Source organism: Mastigoproctus giganteus, chromosome 4 (genome assembly GCF_048544385.1).
Source record: "Mastigoproctus giganteus isolate SK-2022 chromosome 4, ASM4854438v1, whole genome shotgun sequence".
Lineage (NCBI taxonomy): Eukaryota > Metazoa > Arthropoda > Arachnida > Uropygi > Thelyphonidae > Mastigoproctus > Mastigoproctus giganteus.
In genome coordinates, this window is record NC_143578.1 from 212,983,870 (window position 1) to 213,005,329 (window position 21,460).

Below are 21,460 nucleotides of genomic sequence, written 5' to 3' on the forward strand. Positions count from 1 at the left end.
TTACAGCTCTGGTTCATACTATCTAATCCATTATAACAATGTACATACTGTACCAAATAATAAATATCAGGAAAAGTATTTGTCTGTGCTTAGATAGAACCAGCTCAATGCCTCACATTAAATACAACTGTTAAATAATACTGTACCTACTAAATTTTTAAATAGTACTGAATGAACCTACTAAATTTTTAAATAGCACTGAATAAATACTTAAATTATTATTCCTATCATTTATGATGTGGTGGATTTTCATGTCTTTAATCTTCTTGTTGATGAACAAATCATTAAGAAAATATAGTAGCAACACTAATCTTAAAAAAAAAAAAAACACCTCTTTACTGTATTGTATCATACATGTCTGTAAAATATACTGTATGTTAAATACATAAATATTAAAAGTATGTCATTCTCATTCATTCTATTTTAAAAGAATGAATGCACTGGGGATATGCTGATGCAAGCAAAGGTTACTAAAGTCTAGTATTTGAGTTTGTAAATTGAAAGGCTCCTATCTCATATAGCTTTTAATGCTATACTAACATTAATCATTATGTTAATTAATATTAATTACATGTGTGTACCATATTGAAAATTTCTAGATCAATACAAATAACTGAAAGTTTCAGGTGTACACAGTGACTCAATGTTTCATACGTTAACTTGTTACTTTACAAATATTTGCTAACTGAAACTGCTTGAAACCACTTGAAATGCTATTAGCCAATATGTATATTACATTTTTTTTTTTTTTTTTTAATTTTCATACTGATCAGATGTATTATTGTCATGATTAGATATCCATTGAAATCTGAATTTTGTCATTTCTATCCATACTTAGTCACATACTAGTATAAAAATAAATTAAATTTAGAGATTTTATGATGAAGCAATTAAAATGTATGCATTGTGTAAGAATACATGCAATTAAAAATTCATCAAAATTTGTAAATAAGAAAACTATTACTTACTTTCTTTTTTTGGAACTTGAGGAGGTAATGGTTTTTTTCCTCCTCCAATTAAGGCAATAAGAGATCTACAGCAAAAGAAATTATATAGATAATGCAATTTTTTTTTTTTTTTTTTTTTTTTTTTTTTATCTAGAAGCATAGCAGTAATTATTTCAAATTGTATTGATCTATCTAATTAATATTTCCACCAATCAATAAAACTATCATCTCATTTCTAAATGGAAGTATACCAAAAGAAATTGCAACTGCTTTTAAAATGAAAAATTATGAGCTTAGTTCAAAGTCTGTGCACTTTGCACTATACTCATAAATAGCAAATATGCTATAAACACAAAATTTGGTGTGTGGGAGCAGTACTTGGATTTATCCATACTCTTTTGTGCTACATTACTCTAGCACAAGTGTTATGGTAAATCCATGGAAGTGATGCAGCACAAAGGAGTATGGGTAAATCCAAGATGGCAGCAGGCAATTTTTTTTGCATAGTATTATATTATCAGGTTTTCAATGAGGAAAACTATCTGAAATTTATAGAAGATTAGTGCAATAGTACAATGAATAATGCTTTCCATGACAGTACTGTGTACAAATAGCTGAAAAATTTCAACAACAGCTGTGATTATAGTAATTTTGAGCATGTTAATATGCAACAAACCATTATGACTAAACTGAACAAATATGCTGAATGATTAATCAGGACTAATTATCATATAAGTATCACATATGATACTGCTATGTGGTAAAATAAGTTCCCATTTATACTTAGGACATTCTTGGACCAGAAGAGTTTAAACTTCGTTGCAACTATTTTATCATAACCAATTTAGTATTAGTATTTGAAAATTATGAAAGGAAGCAAGCTTATATAGTATCAGCCAAAAAACAGAAATTTCTAGATCACCTGTGCATCCCCTCTAATAAATGTGTCTAATTCTGCTTTCAAATTTATTCTAACTGCCCACTTGCACAACACCAGACGGAAGTTTGTTCTGACAATCAACAACTAGAACGATTTACAAATTTACTAGCACAATAGCTAACAATATGCTGTGCACTTTTGTGACAGGGTACAGGCACAATATCACAATGGGAAATTTCTAGAAATTTGCTTCCACCTATATTTGTGAGAATGCATTCAATGTGCTGCAATTTTTGGAATATTGAGAAACAACATGCCATACATTCTTTTTTCGACCATAAATAATGGTCGAAAACAATGTCTGGAGTTCACAGCTAAAAGCAAACACTTATTTCGGGCTCAACTGTAAATCAGAAAAATCCTCAAAAGTTCATTCCACATACATAAACTAACTTCAACACAAGCAAAAAAAACAAATAAAACTGTGTACTAAGCTATAAACAAAAGCCAAGCATTGCTGCTCATTAGCAGCAATGCTTGGCTTTTGTTTAGAGCCCAGAATTCGATCAGTGCTTTGAGAGAACTGGGCAACTGTTAATTTGATGTGTCCTTACTTTTACAGCACTTGTTTACTGATCGCCCACATGCAGTATAGCACAGCACTTTTTGGGTGCTTTTGAACACATATGCACATAATAGCACATCACTTGCAGTGCCATTTGAACATTGTGTCAAATGTAGTGACTGTGCAACTATAGCTGTGTAACTGGGAATAATTGTGCAGGCAGATATGAAGTTCTCTGAGCAGTGTAGACGGGCTGCAAGATTAGCTCATGGTGTCTTGTCAATGATATACAGGAATTTTTCTAGCAGGGATAAGGAGATGATTATTCCCTTGTATAAGGTAATGGTAAGGCCACACCTTGAGTACTGTATACAGGTCTGGAGGCCTCATTTCAAGAAGGATGTAGAGCTGCTGGAACGAGTACAGAGAAGGGCAACAAGATTAGTGAATGGAACAAAGGGGTGCTCGTACGAAGAAAGGCTTAAGTTTTGCAAATTACAGTGTCTGGAGACTAGGCACCAGCGAGGTGATCTGATAGAGGTGTATAAAGCCTTGAATGGTTTGAGCATGCTCAATGCTGATGGGATTCTTACTCTTGCTGAGAATAATCACCTGAGAGGGCATAAATTCAAATTGAGGAAAGACAGATGTAGGATAGACGTGTGGAAATTTGCCTTTAGCCAGTGGGTGGTTGGTTGGTGGAACAGACTTCCATCCGTTGTCGTGGAAGTTGATAGCCTAAATAAATTTAGGGCTCAGCTGGACAGGTATTTCGAACGAACGGAGGGGTGAAGTGGAAGGTTTTTTTTTTTTTTTTTTTTGGCTGATGCTGCATAAGCTTGCTTTCTTGCATCATATGCCTCTACTAATGCTATAGAGAATTTTTTTTTTGTTAGTATTCTTGGTCTCATTTTTTTCAGTTATTGGCAAAAAAAAAAAAAAAAAAAAAAATGAATGCTACAAAATTTTACTAAAATTAGATGACATCACCTGTACTAAAAAAGGCCATATTATTAGCCATATGGTGCAAAGGAAGCCTGCAGCTTATGCTGCACTAGCCAAAAAAAAATTCCCTGAGTTACCCCTGAGAGATAGAAGTAGAAAGGAAACACCAAGAAAAAGAAAGATGATATCCAGCTCAGGATCCTGGGTTTGCGAAGCCCATACTCACCAGATGTGAGCCCCTGGGATTTTACTAAACCAATTGCAAATACTCCATATTTACTAATAGTTAATTATCCTTAATAAGAGACTTTAAAATGGGAATTTCCATATAATTTCCTTCACTATTATACAAAAATGATTTATATTTAGATATCAGGTAGAGAAACAATACTTCTTTCTCTACCTAAAGCATAAATTGCTAAATTGCTTCTGGTGGGTATGTTGTACTCCATCAAATTAACTCTTTCTGATATTAGCATTAGCAGAGGCATATGATGCAAAAAAGCAAGTTTATGCAGCATCAGCCAAAAAAAAAAAAAAACTGCTCCCATTTCACACCTCCATTCATTCCAAATACCTGTCCAGCTCAGCCCTAAATTTATTTAGGCTATCAACTTCCACAACAAAAGATGGAAGTCTGTTCCACCAATCAACCACCTGCTGGCTAAAGAAAAACTTCTGCACATCTATCCTACAACCATCTTTCCTCAATTTGAATTTATGCCCTCTCAGGTGATTATTCTGAGCAAGAGGAAGAATCCCATCAGCAATGAGCATGCTCAAGCCATTCATACACCCCAATCAGTTCACCTCGCAGGTATACCTAGTCTCCAGACACGGTAATCTACAAAATTTAAGCCTTTCTTCATAAGAGCAACCCTTCATTCCATTCACTAATCTTGTTGAACTTCTCTGTACTCATTCCAAAAGCTCTACATCCTTCTTAAAATGAGGCCTCCAGACCTGTAAACAGCACTCAAGGTGTGGCCTGACCATTGCCTTAGACAAGGGGATAATCACCACCTTATCCCTGCTAGAAAAATTCCTGTATATCATTGACAAGACAATAAGATACTGTTGCAGACCGTCTGCACTGCTCAGAAAACTTCATATCTGCCTGCACAATTACCCCCAGGTCTTTTTCATTCTCTACCACTGTCAATGTAGCACCACAGAGTTGATATGTTACTCTGGGGTTACTGCTTCCCATATGTAGAACTTTAAATTTGTCAATGTTAAACTTCATTTGCCACCTCTCAGCTCAACTCTTCTAGATCCTGTTGCAACAGCATACTGTCATTAGTGTCCTTTACAACCCTGCCAACCTTCGCATAGTCTGCAAACTTGGACATTAAGCCTGATATACCATCATCAATATCATTTATAAATACAGAAAACAACAATGGACCCAACAACACTGAGGTACTCCACCAATAACATTAGTCCACAAAGAGCAGTGTCCATTGATTACCACTCTCTGTCTTCTCCCACTCAACCATCCCTTTATCCATAGCAGCAATTTGCTACACTGCTCCAATTTGTGAAGCAGTCTTCCATGTGCAACAGTATCAAAGCCTTTATAAAATCCAAATATATGATATCAAAGTTATTCCCTGCATCCAGTTTCTTTGTGCCCACATCATAGTATCCAATCAAATTGGTCAGACAAGACTTTCCCTTAACAAAACCATGCTGTGTCCGACCTACAATTGAAGTTTTGTCTAGATGATCTTGCAGTGCTTCTTTAACCTGTGCCTCCATTAATTTTCCTGGAACAGAAGTTAAACTAACAGGTGTATAATTACTTGTGTCACCCTTTGATTCTCCTTTGTGAGCTGGGTCACATTTGCACATCTCCAGTCCATGGGTACCTCCTCCGAGTCCAAGGAAGCTCTCCTAATTATGGCTAAGGGTTTGCTTACTTCCTTTGCTACCTCCTTTAATATAACTGGATAGATCCCATCCACCCCGGGTGTCTTTTTTATGTTTATCTTCAACAATTTCTCCACCACTTTCCTCTCAGTTATTACAAAATCATCTCACTGCCAGAGTTTAACTCACCTCTGGCATTCCCCACCCTGAATAAATCCTCATGTGTGAATTTAGATGCAAAATACTCATTTAGTTTGTTTGCCACCTGAGCAGGATCATCAACAGTTGAACCATCAATATCAAGTGGACCAATCTGATTCATCCCTTTCCTTCTAGAGTTTACATAGGTAAAGAACCCTTTGCTGTTTTTCTTTCTATCCTTTGCTAAAGATTTCTCATAATCTGCCTTTGCCTGCCTAACCTCCTTTGTGACTTGGTTACAGACCAGCTTATATTTATCAAAGGCTTCCATGTCACCCATTAATTTATATATATCCCATGCATTTTTCTTCTCTGCCACATGTCTCATTAGTTCATATGAGATCCATATAGGCCTAAACCATGAACAATATTTTTTAGTTGGTATGTAAAGCCTAGTAGCTTCCGAGATTAATTCTTTGAATACCTCCCATTTTGAATTTGCTGTTGGTAACATCATCAGTTGGTTCCACTGTATAGAGTTTAAATACTGTTTCAGATCACCATAGTCGCCTTTACCAAAGCAAAAACCCTTCCTTTTACCCCTGATGGTAGTTACCTCTTTGAATAAATCCCACTTCAGCACACTGTGATCACTGCCACCTAGTGGTTCCTTTACCCGCAGATTCTTAATGCATGAAGAATCACTACTGATAATCAGATCAAGAGTATTACTCCCTCTAGTTGCTTCCCTAACATGCTGATGTAGAAAACAATCATCCAACAAATCCACAAAAGCTTTGCTAGTGTGTGAATGACCAACCAACAAATTCCAGTCAATATCTGGGAAATTAAAATCCCTCATTCTAAGAAACTCTGATTTACTGGCCCACTCTTATTTCCCTGTACAGTTTCTTATTATACTCATCAGAGTCATTAGGCCTATAACACACTCCTACTCTCAATTTTGATTTCCCAGTGCTCATGTCACACCAAACCGACTTGACACTGCGCTGTCCATCGATGTCATCTGGCTGCACTTCCTTCAATTTTATATGTTTCTTAACTAATAGCCGACTTGACACTGCGCTGTCCATCGATGTCATCTGGCTGCACTTCCTTCGATTTTATATGTTTCTTAACTAATAGCATAACCCCTCCTCCCTTCCTATCCTGTATATCCTTTCTGTACACATTGTACTCCCCAAATTCCAGTTCTGCATTGCTTATATCTATGTGACACCACATCTCTGATATCCGAACAATATCTACCTTTGATGTTTTGACCAACACCTCAAATTCATCAAATTTATTTACCAAACTCCTAGCATTGGTGTACACGCAACTATACATGCACCTATTTCTATTCTTAGCTACCCTAACTCAACCCATGTGTTTACTTGTACCGCAATGACTCCCAGCAGTCTCTGAAATATCCTGCATCTTGTTTTCCAGGCTGCTGCTCATTCCAATAGAAGCAGTGCAAGAATCACTTTTACCTCTGCCAGCGGCTACTGTTAATCTATTACTCCTTGTATCCTCCCAAGCAAGCAGTTTTCCGACCCACCTAACACTGCCTTGATAGCATCAGCAAATATGTACAGATCAGGCTGAAAAAAATTCTACCCTTTGAGCCTTGCACAATCTTTCCTGGGCAAAATTGATCAACAAGGCTCTCATCATATACACCCTCCTATCATGTCCTAGCAGAATTGCAGACACTTTCAGTTCAACCCTAATTCACGGCTTTTTTTTTTTTTTTTTTTTTAACAATGGCCTATACTTGTTAAGTAAATCCGCCGGTCTCGTACTTTTAATATCATGAAGGTTTAAATCACTTCAAGCCCTTATTTATATTCATTGTAATATTACCAGCTTGATAATTGATGTCTAAAAAAAAAAAAAAAAAAAAAAAAAAAACTGTAGAAATACCAAATAATTCAAAAAATTTGTATATTTTTTGAAACAAAATCACTCTGTTTATAATATGCACACGAAACATCACACCTTTTGGTTTAACAATAATGTGTATACAGGTTTCGTGAAAAACAACCATCCTGAAATTGAAGCAGCATTGCTATTTTTTATTTATTTATTTATTTTTTAACAATAGATGCTAAAGCTAATGCCTCCTTGCACATCAGCCATAAATGACTAACAAATGTTTTAAAGTGTACTGCAAAAAATTTTCTTTCTTTCACAAGAAGAAAAGCTAGTAATGCAGGTGTTCTTAATTTATTCCATTGTAATTACACTTGACAGGCCAGCAACCCTACTCAATACACTTGTCTATATTTCATTAGGGTTGCAGGGTATTTCTGCTATAACTAGTAGTGTCCCAGGTCCATAATCCAATTTAATAAATTAATAAATTGTTTTGTTCTTTTGAGCAGTGCAGATGGGCTGCCAGAGCAGGTCATGGAGTTTTGTCAATGATATATTGGAATTTTGCTAGCAGAGACAAGGAGGTGATTATCCCTTTGTATAAATCAGTGGTCAGGCCACACCTAGAGTACGGTGTACAGGTCTGGAGGACTCATTTTAGGAAGGATTTTGAGTTGTTGGAACGAGTACAGAGAAGGGCAACAAAATTGGTGAGAGGAACAAAGGGGTGCGCTTACGAAGAAAGGCTCAAGTTTTGCAAGTTGCAGCAGATGGAGACTAGGCACTTGCAACGCAATCTGATCGAGGTGTATAAGGCTTTGAATGGTTTGAGCAGGCTCAATGCTGATGGGATACTGCTGCTTGCTCAGATTAAGAACCCAAGGGGGCTAGATTCAAATTAAGGAAAGACAATTGTAGAATAGATGTGTGGAAGTTTGCCTTTAGCCAGCGGGTAGTTGATTACTGGAACAGACTTCCATCTGTTGTTGTGGAAGTTGATAGCTTAAACAAATTTAGGGTTGAACTAAACAAACATTTGGAGTGACCAGATGGGTGAAATGGTAAGGGGTTTTTTTTTTTTTTTTGACTAATGCTGTATAAGCTTGCTTTCTTGCATCATATGGCTCAACTAATGCTAATGATCCCAATTAATTGTCACATTACCATATGTGACACTTGTTTTTGTTGTGGTATCAATGTTGGTAAACAGCATCCATTCTCAACTGAAATTTAGCAAGGGGGAGGCATACTGGGGTGCTTCTTTACACAGTTATGCTCATGTGACTGTCTGTCATAAATGGGAAAGGAGGTCTTGAACCAACCTGTATTCTTTACATGTATTGCCTTGTGATTACCATCTGTTTGGGGTGGCTCAAGGATAATATAAGTTCTGTAGTAATGAAGAAGTCAATGGCATTCAAGTTGTTCTGAACCTGCTTCAAAGTTTATGCAGCACAGATTGAAGCATTTCTGAAATAACTGAATGAGTGTATGTCAAGAAGTGACCAGAGTGACAGATTATTCTGCTTGTCATTAAGTTTTTCTAGAAACAGAAGTACTTATTTTTCTAACAACTTTCATGTTATTTTTAGAAATAAAGGATTAAAACTCCCATACCAAATATTGCAAATATATAAATATGTGAGTTGCCCTATGCTTGAATTTATGAAAATTAATTAATATGAAAAATAAGGTAACCAAAGCATGTTAATCTGTGTGCATGTGAGAGAGAGAGAGAGAGAGAGAGAGAGAGAGAGAGAGAGAGAGAGAGAGATGATATACATGAGGTGAGGTTGAAAAGTTGTGAAAACCCATTTATTTTTCAACACAGTTCCCCTTAAGTCAACACACTTTCTGGCACAATCTTCTACTAGCTTTCATAACCTGCTCAAATAAAATGCAGAAGATTTTTACTCAAACTGGTTGTTGACTGCATCCATCACAGCACTGTCATACTGTTAAATTTCTATCCTTTCAAGTCCTTTTTGAGATTTGGAAATAGAAGATAATCTGATCGAGCCAAATCAGTGGAGTAGGGCAGATGCGGTAATAGCTCAAACCCACAGTCATGTAGTGTTGCCTAAGTCACAAACGTTGTACATCAGTGCATTGTATTGATGCAAGATAACCCCTCTGGACAATTTCTCGTACCTCTTGAGCTTCAAATCCTCATGGAACTGTCTCAGTAGTTTAGAATAATACTCTACATTGATAGTCTCACTTCATTCCAGGAAATCAACCACGATCACTCCTTCCTGGTATCTCAGAAGACAAGATGTCACGACTTTCCCAGATGACTTTTGCAATCTAAAAACTTTTTTTAGAAGGGGGAGAGAAGAGGGATGCTTCCACTGTTTCCATTGTTCTTTTGTTTCAGGATCAAATGGTGCACTCATGTTATGTCCATTGTGACATACTGCTTCCCAAAACTGAACTTCATTAGATTCAAAATGCTGCACAATCTCATGACAAACACCTCACTCATTTCTTCTTCTGATCTACATTCAGTGCTTTAGGGATACACCTCGGGGAAAAAAAATCTTCATTCCTAAAACATTCACCACAATATCGTGAGTTCACTTATAGGAGATGTTGAATGTTGTCTCAACGTAATTCAGTGTAATTCTGTGGTCTTGCACGATCTGGTCAAAAATGGCATCCACATTTGCAGGTTGATATGGTAACAGGCCTCCCACTGCAAGGTCATCTTCAATACTGTCTTACCCAGGCTTAAATTCTGCAATCCAGCTTTTGACCATGGCATAAGGACAAGAGTCCCCTAATGTTTGTTGCATGTCTTCATAAATTTGTTTTGGTAACGTTCCCTTTAAATGAAGGTACTCAATGATTCTCTCAACAGTCACCATCTTCGTTTACCTTTCACACATTCAGTGCCATCTGTAAAGAAGAATATGGTTAAAAACCTGAAATTTTTTTTACTGAACACACAGGAAGATTCACAATATTGTCTTTCACAAAAACCTTTACAATCTATATTGGGTTGAAAACTTTTCAACCCCCCCACAGTAAAAGGGGGGTGGGGAGTAGGCAAATATCCATATTTTATTGCTGAACATTTGCGAGAATTGCACTTCCAGGAATTAATGAAAAGATAACTTTTTTAATGAACAGAACACCTTTACCAGTGTCTTCAATCTTAAATAATAAAAGAAAAATAAAGAAAATTCCAATCCTAAAAAAACCAATTAAGATTTTAATAGTACACTTCCATGTAGCTTAAAAAAACAACAACAATCCAAATGGAATAAGAACAGTATGATGTGATGTTCTGTTCCATATTGTGCTTATTGTAACTCTCAGAAAGAGATATACCAGAAATGCAACATGGTGCCTGTTAGAAATTCCTCCCCCCAAAAAGGATGAAGTTGCAACAGATGTGTGAGCAGAAAATTATGTCAAACTGTTGTTAATCTAACATTGAAAAGTAAGAATGTGGCCAGTGGACTGGTTACTTTTCATTTTATTAATGCAGATAAAGACATTGGCATAACCTATATTCTGCTCTACAAGACCTTTGTTTTGAAAAATTTCATAAACTTTGTAAGTTTAGTTACTCAGAATTTAAACAAAGTTACTGTTTTATTACTAAAAATATACCTAATGGGATTAAATGCAGGTGGAGGAGGTGGTGGAGGTGGAGGTGGTGGTGGAGCTGGTGCTGGGGGTAATCCGGCTTCTTGTCTTTGTATGTGGCAGTCCATTTCTTTTACTAGAATTAGAGAGAAAAATGAAAAAGAGATAGTTATTAGATTTTTAGCTGGCTATCAAATTCAATGATGCTTGATGAAAAATTGTGTTCAATAGTTTAAAGCCTGAGATAGCTCAAGTTGGGTAGCAGTTTCACTGAATAAGTTTTCTTTTTTTTTCTTTTCTTTTTTATTAAGCTTAAGGCAAAGAAAAGTTTGTTATTTGGCTTACTTTTGCATACCATGATATTTTTCTGGCATCAACAGCCTGGATACTGCACATTGAAGATTATCCGCTAAACCCCTTTGTCCAAAAAAAGGACAAGGATTCTTATGCTGCCAAACTATACTTAAATTCAGGAATCAGAATAGAATTATAAATATCTAAATTACATGGAACTAATTTGTTTTAATAATAAAATAATAATTTTTATATTCTGATGGATTTCTTCAAGGTGGCCATAAGAGCTTAGCTTCATTACAACTGTTTTTGGCAGCTGACATACTAGTGTCACAGTTATGAAGTGGGCTGCACACTTTATCTAAGCATAAAGGCTCTCTCACAATGTGAGAATTTACATCCATGTACACTATCCTCAAATTGGGGTAAAGTAAGGTGCTTAACTGCCCTGTGACAGTCTCAAGTGTCATTTTTTTTATCATCTTGTTGCAATTCTAGTTGCAAGCTGTTTCAAATTAGAGATTTTTTATATGGCAGTATGGTTTTTTTTCTCTAAAAATAAAATTTAATTTATGTAATTACTTAAGAATGGCTTACTAAAAAATATACAAGGCATTTATCACTTAAATAAAAAAAGTCACATTAAACCAAATTAGTACCTCATCTGATGATCTAGCTACTGTTAAAACAAGTATAATAATAACAAAAAGTGCCTCCCAGTAAATCAGAATAACAGACATTTATAATAATAGACAAAAATAGACATTTAGTGGAGAAACACCTATCCAATTATTATATAGATATTCTTATTACATTTAACGTATTTATATTTGGAACAAAAGTTTCTTTATAAAAGTAAAGAAGCTCCTTTTGGGTAAGTAATGTAGATTCTTAAGAATGGATTAATTTAATAAACAAATAGAGTTTTGTATTCTGAAAGGAATGTTTCAAAAAATTTAATATCTTTATAATGTGGTTGTAGCCACATTATAAAGTTACATGTTATAGTTACATTGGAGTAATATAAGAAGACCACTTAATGATCACTTCATATAAATAAACAGAAAATTTCCTTATCTAGAGGATGCATTAAGCTAAAAGACATCTATTTCTCCACATAACTGTGTGGCACTGACATTCCTTTTAGCTTAATTTGCATCAATGATATCATCAGTAGAGATTCCACTGCAGTAGATATTTTGGCTTGTGAATTTTTTTTTTTTTTTTTTTTTTTGTGTTCCTATAGCATCAATCATTATTTCAGCCCATTCTGTTAGAATCAGAGAAGTATGGTTTTTAAAAAAAATCCGAATTATCACTTAATGTATGAAGTACATCACACATTTACTCATGTAACTGTTTTCAGAATACTTAACTTTACTAAAAAAAAAATTGCTGAAAAAGTTTGAATTAAATTTAAAAATTATATATTTAATTAAATAAAAAAATGTTAAAATAATTATTACTATATAGTTGCCTTTATTTCAAATTTCTTCTTACATTTTTTTTTTCAAAAAAGACATTTTAAATGCTGTGTAAAGTTTGTGTAATTTTGCTGGTGTACAAACTATCAACAAATAAAGCTGTCATAGCATGATCTATGTATTACGCGTGCATGCACGCACACACAATAAAGGTGAGTGGCATCAGATTTATCCCTCAAGTTGTGAGGGAGGGCACATTCCATTTAATCAAACTACACCTAAGGGCCCCCTGAGCCGCAGCTCATCTGCCACTTACATCATAATTGTTACATTTGTTACAACCTTAACATTGGTCATTTTTAATTAACAATTACAATAGTCTAATTTGACTAAACAGATCTAAAACAAGATAGAACAACCTTTAGCCTCACGGTGGGGACGCGTCTCCGCCCCCACCACAAGTTACCGTCCCCACCACGAGGAGGTAGGTTGCCCTATCTAGGAAACCATATTTGACAATCCGTAAAACAAATAATAATAATAAAATTGATCTAATACTTTATAAACATACAGCTCAAAATAACTCCACCATTCTTATATAACGTCACATGAGTCCGATCCCTGTGTACCACAACTTCAGCGTCAACTATAACTGACGACCCCCGGTCACCACCGGGAGAAGCCACACATCCGTCTTTACGAAAAGATCTCTTGCTGCTTGCATTACATTTCAGTTCGACGTTTTAAAATGTCGACAGCACGCAGATAATCAGGACACGCCCGATCATTTGCGGCATGTGCAGAGGGCAATTTCCTTTTCAGACAATTAACACACTGCGGTGTATCCGCATGCTTACTGCAAGACTTAAATGTATGGCCTCTCCCAGCACACTGACCGCAGAACTCGTCTGCTTTACAGTGCCGGGCCACATGGCCATACGCCATACATTTGAAACATTGCGTCGGATTCCACAGTTCACGGACTTGATGCGAACTCCACTTCAAGAACACTCTAGAACAATTTACCAATTGTCTTCTTATACGTGGGGAAACTTCCACCATGAAATTATATCCTGTAGAGTTTCTTGCTTTGTTCCTAGCCAAAACTTTTATTTCTGAAAGTACTTGATCTTTGCTAACACGCTCATCAGCCAAGTTCTTTCCCCAAAGTTCATTCTTTAAAATATCTTGACTGACCTCTGGGTCTACGTCAAAAATCACAAATCTCGGCAATCATCGAAGGGTCTTTTCAACCTCCAACTCGAGATTCTGAACTTCTGGACAGTTTTTGATCTTGTTAACATCAGATTCCGATGCCGCCTCGATAATTACTCACTTATCTCTTATCGGACAAACCGACACGATCTTCACATCTGTTAAAACAGGGGCAACTTGGCCCATTAGCTCAGTCTTAACTTGATCACTTGTCAGGTATTTATCCGATTTCGCCTTCAATATAATAGTATTATTCTTGGACTGTACCTTCTGGGAATCAACGACTTCTGCATACGTTTTTTGACTAGATACTTTTTCTTGTCTAAAAGTTTCTAACTTTGCCTTTAATATCTGATTCCCAAACATCAAGGTATGTACCACATCTGCCATCTTATCCCAGTAACTCATAACTATATCAATATCTTGGACAGTTGCTTCCGGAACAATTGCAATAAGGAGCCTCAGTTTGCTTCTCAGCATACTCAATTCTTCCAATCCAATCAGTTCAGAAGAAAGGTCTATATCCTGATCAGTCTGGGACTCCTTCTCTCGAAACTTCCATCTAGGACTCGCCTTGACAGGAGTTCTTTGAGGTGATTCCTTCGGAATCTCTACCTCAATCTCTTCTTCCAAAATTGCCTCAAGTTCTTCAACAAGAGGCACTGGAACTTTCTTTTTAGCTTTTGGCATCATTATCAGCCAATAATATAATCTAGACAAAGAATTTAGCACACGTAATTTCAAACGAAAGCCTAAATAAGCTCGATCTGCCAGCTGGGGGACAATCACCCCAGCTGCCCAGCCCAGACCACTTGGAGGAGGAGCTTCTTCAAGTAGTTTGCTAGACAGGGATCCAAAAGAACCGCACTTATCACTAGACCAAATCAGCACAATGATAATCAAATCTGACCAACTATCTGACAAAAACACTTGGCACCTGGGCCTGAGGGAGGGCACAGACAAAAACATTCTATAGAAAAGCTGACCCACCTATATAGACTTGATTTTGTCTGGCAGTTGCTTCAAACTGGAGTGTAGTGCAGGCCAATGAAGTATTGGCCTGTTCAATCACTGTCCTGCATTATCCTGCTGGAAGTAACTAGTACTAAATGCATAAACCTGTGAACATGAAAGATATACCTGATTGGTAGCAATATTCAAGTAAGCTACAGCATTCAGATGTTAATTCAACATCAAGAGACTTAACTTGTGCTATGGAACAAGCTCAAGAGAGTAATGCACACACATTTGAGTGAACTGTGGTTCAAGCCCATATGACTGCTAAATATGGTTGATGATCATATTCATTATCAAAATAATTAACTGTAAACTCCTGTGACCTAATGGTTATAACAAAATGGTGTAGAACAAAAAAAAAAAAAAATTACATCCACCAGCAGCCTACAGTGTTGACAGCTGGCATGACAGACCATTGATTCATGCTACTATAATTGCATCTTTGACCTGCTAACTGTATGGAACAACTGGAATTGGGATTCATAATCAGGTGACCTTTTTCCACTTCTCAGAGGTCTAGTATTAGTGTTCCTGTACTCATAACTGCTCGTTTTTAGTTGATAACAGTGGAACATGGTGAGGTCATCTGCTGCTATACCCAGGCCTGTGACAGGGTCCAATGCTTTGTGTGTTTCTTCCACATATGACTGTGGTAGTGTGCTGTTATCTGATCAATTGTGATCTATCCATTTAGATTACACAATTCTTTTCAGCTTCCATCAATCAATAAATTGTCTCCAGCCACAAAACTGCTGTTGGCTGGATGTTTTATGGTTGTTGGACCATTTTCAGTACATTCTACCCATTCAGTGCAATTATCACAAATTCTGTCCTTGCACAAGAACAGAATTTGTGATAATTGCACTGGTATCTTGTGACAATTGAACACTTGCTTAGGTCGCACTATTAGCCTCATTATACTCTATTCATGCATATAAGGAGGGAGAGGTTCAAAAGAGACTTGTATTCACCCAGAAGTAGTTGCAACAGAAAGATAATTTTTTTTGTTTAATACCTTAATATTTCTATAAGAACACAAATTTTGGTGTCATTCTGACAATTATTTATTTATTTTTTTTTTTTGCAGCACTGAAAGAAGTGAAGTATCACAATGGATAAAGTGGAATACTGATCAGTGATTTGTTTCCTCTTTCTGCGAGGGTAAACGCCCAAAACAATCCATGAATAAATGGTCACTATTTATGGAGAAGGCTGCCAAGTTACAGTGTTATTACAAATTGGTATAAACAATTCAAATGTTGAAGAACCTCAGTGCATGAAGAAAAAATCCCAGGATGCCCAGCACTGCTGTAATAGCAGTGTTGCAGAAATTGAGGCATTAATCCTGGAAGATCAGTATATTCGCATCAAAGAACTAGCTGCAGAGCTCCAAATTAGTGTAGGGTGTGTTTGTTTGTTTGTTATTTGGTCTTTAGGAGCATTAGCAACTAAGGCCATATTGCTCTGGGGATATGCGGTGGTCATTTCCCTGACCTTTCTGCATCCTCCGTATTTGGTGGGCACGGGCTCAAAACCCGGTCTAATCAAGAAGCATGTGCTACGCACTGCTGCTTCTGCCCACCTGGCTATGGAGGCACTGTATGGTGTGTGTGAAGAACATCATCAATCAATGGTTGTATCTGAGTTAAGTGTCTGCTAGATGGGTTCCCAGACTTCTGACCGCTTACCAGAAAATGGGAACAATATGCCCATGAAATGTTGATTTGCCAGTTAAAGCAAGAGAAGATTTTTCCACGAGACGTCACCAAGGATGAAACTTGGATCCATCACTATGATCTCAAAACTAAGCAAATGTCGAAACAATGAAAGCATGTATTTTTTTAGCCCAGTCTGTACTTGTTAACAGGAGAGACTGCTTCTACAGAGATGGGATACACTTAAATAGAAAGGGTCCAAGAATATTTGCTGATGCTATCAAGGCAGTGTTAGGATGGTCAGAAAACTGCTAGCTTAGGGGGGGGGATACAAGGACTAACAGATTAACAGTAGCCACTGACAGAGGTGAAAATGATTCTTGCACTACTTCTATTGGAATGAGAAGAAGCCTGGAAAATAAGATGCAGGGTATTTCAGAGACTGCTAGGAGTCAATGCGGTACAAGTAAACACATGGGTTGTGTTAGGGTAGCTAAGAATAGGAACAGGTGCAGGTATACTTGTGTGTACACCAATGCTAGGAATTTGGTAAATAAATTTGATGAATTTGAGGTATTGCTCAAAACATCAAAGGCAAATATTATTGGGATATAAGAGACGTGGTGTCACACAGATATAAGGAATGCAGAACTGGAATTTGGGGAGTACAATGTGTATAGAAAGGATAGATAGGATAGCAAGGAAGGAGGGGTTATGCTGTTAGTTAAGAAACACAAAATCCAAGGAAGTGAAGCCAGTTGACATCGCTGGATGGTGTAGTGTCGAGTCAGTTTGGTGTGACATAAGCACTGGGAGATCAAAATTGAGAGTAGGAGTGTGCTATAGGCCTAATGATGATGAGTATAATAAGAAACTATACAGGGAAATAGAGTTGGCCAGTAAATCAGAGAGTCTTATAATGGGGGATTTTAATTTCCCAGATATTGACCGGAATTTGTGGGTTGGTCACTCACACACTAGCAAGACTTTTGTGAATTTATTGGATGACTGTTTTCTACATCAGAATGTTCAGGAGGCAACTAGAGGGAGTAATACTCTTGATATGATTATCAGTAGTGATTTTTCATGCATTAAGAATCTGCCGATAAAGGAACCACTAGGTGGCAGTGATCACAGTGTGCTGAAGCGGGATTTATTCGAAGAGGTAATTACCATCAGGGGTAAAGGGAAGGGTTTTTGCTTTCGTAAAGGCAACTACGATGGTCTCAGACAGCATTTAAATTCTATACAGTGGGACCAACTGTTTGTTTGTTTGGTTATTAGGAGCATTAGCAACTAAGTCCATATTGCTCCGGGAATATGCGGTGGTCATTCCCTGACCTTTCCGCATCCTCCATATTTGGTGGTGACAGGCTCGAACCCCTGTCTAATCAAGAAGCGTGTGCTATGCACTGCTGCTCCTTCCCACCTGGCTACAGAGGCGCCTGTGGGACTAACTGATGATGTTACCAACAGTAAATTCAAAATGGGAAGCATTTAAAGAATTTATCTTGGAAGCTACTAGGCTTTACATACCAACTAAGAAATATTGTTCAAGGTTTAGGCCTAAATGGATGTCAGATGAACTAATGAGACATGGCAGGGAAGAAAAATGCATGGGATACATATAAATTAATAGGTGACATGAAAGCCTTTGACAGATATAAGCTGGTCAGTAACCAAGTCACAAAGGAGATTAGGCAGGCAAAGGCAGATTATGAGAAATCTTTGGCAAAGGATGCAAAGAAAAACAGAAAAGAGTTCTTTACCTATGTAAACTCTAGATGGAAAGGGATGAATCAGATTGGTCCAATGGATATTGATGGTTCAACTGTTGATGATCCTGCTCAGGTGGCTAACACACTAAACAAGTATTTTGCATCTACATTCACACATGAAAAGTTATTCAAGAAGGTGAATGCCAGAGGTGAAGTAAACTCTGGCAGTGAGCTAGATGATTTTGTAATAACTGAGAGGAAAGTGGAGGAGAAATTGTTGAGAATAAACATAAAAAAGGCTCCTGGGATGGATGAGATCTCTCCAGTTATATTAAAGGAGTCAGCAAAGGAAGTAAGCAAACTCTTAGCCATAATTATGAGAGCTTCTTTGGACTCAGGGGAGGCACCCATAGACTGGAGATGTGAAAATATGACCCCAATTCACAAAGGAAGATCAAAGGGCAACACAAGTGATTACAGACCTGTCAGTTTAAACTTCTGTTCCAAGAAAATTAATGGAGGCACTGGTTAAAGAAGCACTGGAGGATCATCTAGACAAGACTTCAGTTATAGCTCGGACACAGCACGGTTTTGTTAAGGGAAAGTCTTGCCTGACCAACCTGACTGGATACTATGATGCAGTCACAAAAGAACTGGATGCAGGGAATAACTTTGATATTATATCTTTGGATCTTAGAAGGGCTTTGGATACTGTTGCACATGGAGGACTGCTGCACAAATTGGAGCAGTGTGGCATTTGAGGCAAATTTCTGCTATGGATAAAGGGATGGTTGAGGGGGAGAAGAAATAGAGTGGTAATCAATGGACACTGCTCATCATGGACTAATGTCATTAGTGGGAACCCTCAGGGTTCAGTGTTGGGTCCATTGTTGTTTTCTGTTATTTATAAATGATATTGATGATGATATATCAAGCTTAATGTCCAAGTTTTCAGACAATACAAAGGTTGGCAGGGTTGTTAAGGACACTACTGACAGTATGCTGCTGCAACAGGATCTAGAAAGGTTGAGTGGATGCACTGAGAGGTGGCAAATGAAGTTTAACATTGACAAATGTTAAGTACTACATATGGGAAACAGTAACCCCAGAGCAATGTATCAACTCTGTGGTACTACACTGACAGTGGTAAAGAATAAAAGGATCTGGGAGTAATTGTGCAAGCAGATATGCGGTTTTCTGAGCAGTGCAGATGGGCTGCAAGAGTAGCTCATGGTGTCTTGTCAATGATATACAGGAATTTTTCTAGCAGGGATAAGGAAGTGATTATTCTCTTGTATAAGGCAATGGTCAGGCCACACCTTGAGTACTGTATACAGGTCTGAAGGCCTCATTTCAAGAAGGATGTAGAGCTGCTGGAACAAGTACAGAGAAGGGCAACAGTATTAGTGAATTGAACAAAGGGTTGCTCTTACGAAGAAAGGCTTAAGTTTTGTAAATTACAGTGCCTGGAGACTAGGCACCGGTGAGGTGATCTGATAGAGGTGTATAAAGCCTTGAATGGTTTGAGCATGCTCAATGCCGATGGGATTCTTCCTCTTGCTCAGAATAATCACCTGAGAGGGCATAAATTTAAATTGAGGAAAGACAAATGTGTGGAAATTTGCCTTAAGCCAGCAGGTAGTTGGTTGGCAGAACAGACTTCCATCCCTTATTGTGGAAGTTGATAGCCTAAATAAATTTAAGGCTCAGCTGGACAGGTATTTCAAACAAACGGAGGGATGAAATGGGAGTGGTTTTTTTTTTTTTTTTTTTTTTTGGTTGATGCTGCATAAGCTTGCTTTCTTGCATCATATGCCTCTACTAATGCTAATCAGACACCCACATTATATCAAGGTTGCACTAGTTGAAAGAGGACCGTTGTGATTATTGATGGATGTGAAGTAAAGTAAGTGATTCCAAGTTATCAAGTGCAAAAATTAAGTAGTTTTATGGAAAATATTATAAAGTTAATTGAAAACGCCTCAATATAAAACATCTAAACATTTTGGTAATGTTTCAAGAAGTCACTTACCTGGCTTATTAAAGGCATATCTGGAAAGAAAATTTATTTCATTTAGCTTGTAAAAATTAAAGAGTAAGGAGATAGTAGCTAGCTGCTGCATATGTCCTAGTGGATTTATTTACAATTGCCACTCAGGTAGATAGACAAAAAAAGAATAATAATAAATTGCACAAGCAGAAATGTGCTGTACTTTAGTACTAGTAATGGCAAATGTAAGCAAGGATGCTTAATACAGCATTGGGGGGGGGAACTGCCCACATCACCTGTCCATCCCTTCTAATAATTTATCTAGTTCTTCCTCAGATTTATTTAAACTACCCAAATCCACAACACCAGATGTAAGGTTATGCCAAAAATTCACTACCCACTGGCAGAAGGCTTATTTCCACACATCTGTCCGACAACCATTTTTCTCAATTTAAATTCATGCCTTCTCCCCATCATGTGTTGTCTGAGCAACAAAAAAGGATGGATGCCATCAGCATTTAGCTTACTTGATCCATTCAAAGCCTTCTCTAGTCTTTAGATGCTGCAATTTGCAGACTTAAGCTCTTGGTAACAGCAGTACTCTTTTGTTCTCCCCATCCTCACTAATCTGCCCTTCAGATCCATATTCTTCCTATAATGAAGCTATCAGACCTCTATGCAGTACTCAAGATGTAGCCTAAACACTGCCTTATACAAGATAATCACCCCTTTTTCCCTGATGGAAAAATTCTGTATGTAACTCACAAAACCCTATGAGCTGTCCTAGCAGCCCATCTGCACTGCTTGGGGAACTTCGTCTCTTGACTGCACATAACCTCATGTCTTTTCATTCTCCACCATCAGAGTTTGTATGTTATCCTGTTACACACAGTTTGTATGTTATTCTGGCATTACTGCTACCCATATGCAGCGCCTTGCATTTGTCAATGTTAAAATTCAGTTGCCACTTCTCAGCCCATCTTAATCCCTAATTAATATTGTCTAATTTTTTTTTTCTTGTTGCAGTAGCAGACTGATTACTGACATTAACCACACTGCCAGTCTTTGTATCATCTGCAAACTTATCAGATTAAGTCTTATGTCTTCATCAATATCATTAATAAATATTGAAAACAACAATGGACCAAGCACTGAAACATGAGACCTCCACTAATAACAGCAGTGACCACTGATAAGCACTCTTTATTTTCTCCCATGCAACCATCTCTTATCTGTAGCCACACATTCCCCTCCAGAGGCAGCTGTTTGTAATTACCATTCCACTGATTCATTAGTTCATTAATATACTCTTTTATTGCATC

At 37.2% G+C, this 21,460-nt stretch overlaps 1 protein-coding gene across 1 annotated transcript in view; it reads right to left on the reverse strand.

Annotated features, from left to right (window-relative positions):
• Positions 1–21,460, reverse strand: part of LOC150087390 (uncharacterized) — a 208,233-nt gene that overhangs the window by 52,781 nt on the left and 133,992 nt on the right. Inside the window, exons 11-12 of the mRNA XM_090372039.1 lie at positions 10,850–10,961; positions 969–1,033 (exon numbers count right to left, since the gene is read on the reverse strand). Coding sequence (XP_090228165.1) covers positions 969–1,033; positions 10,850–10,961 — 177 coding nt within the window. The remainder of the gene's footprint in view (positions 1–968; positions 1,034–10,849; positions 10,962–21,460) is intronic.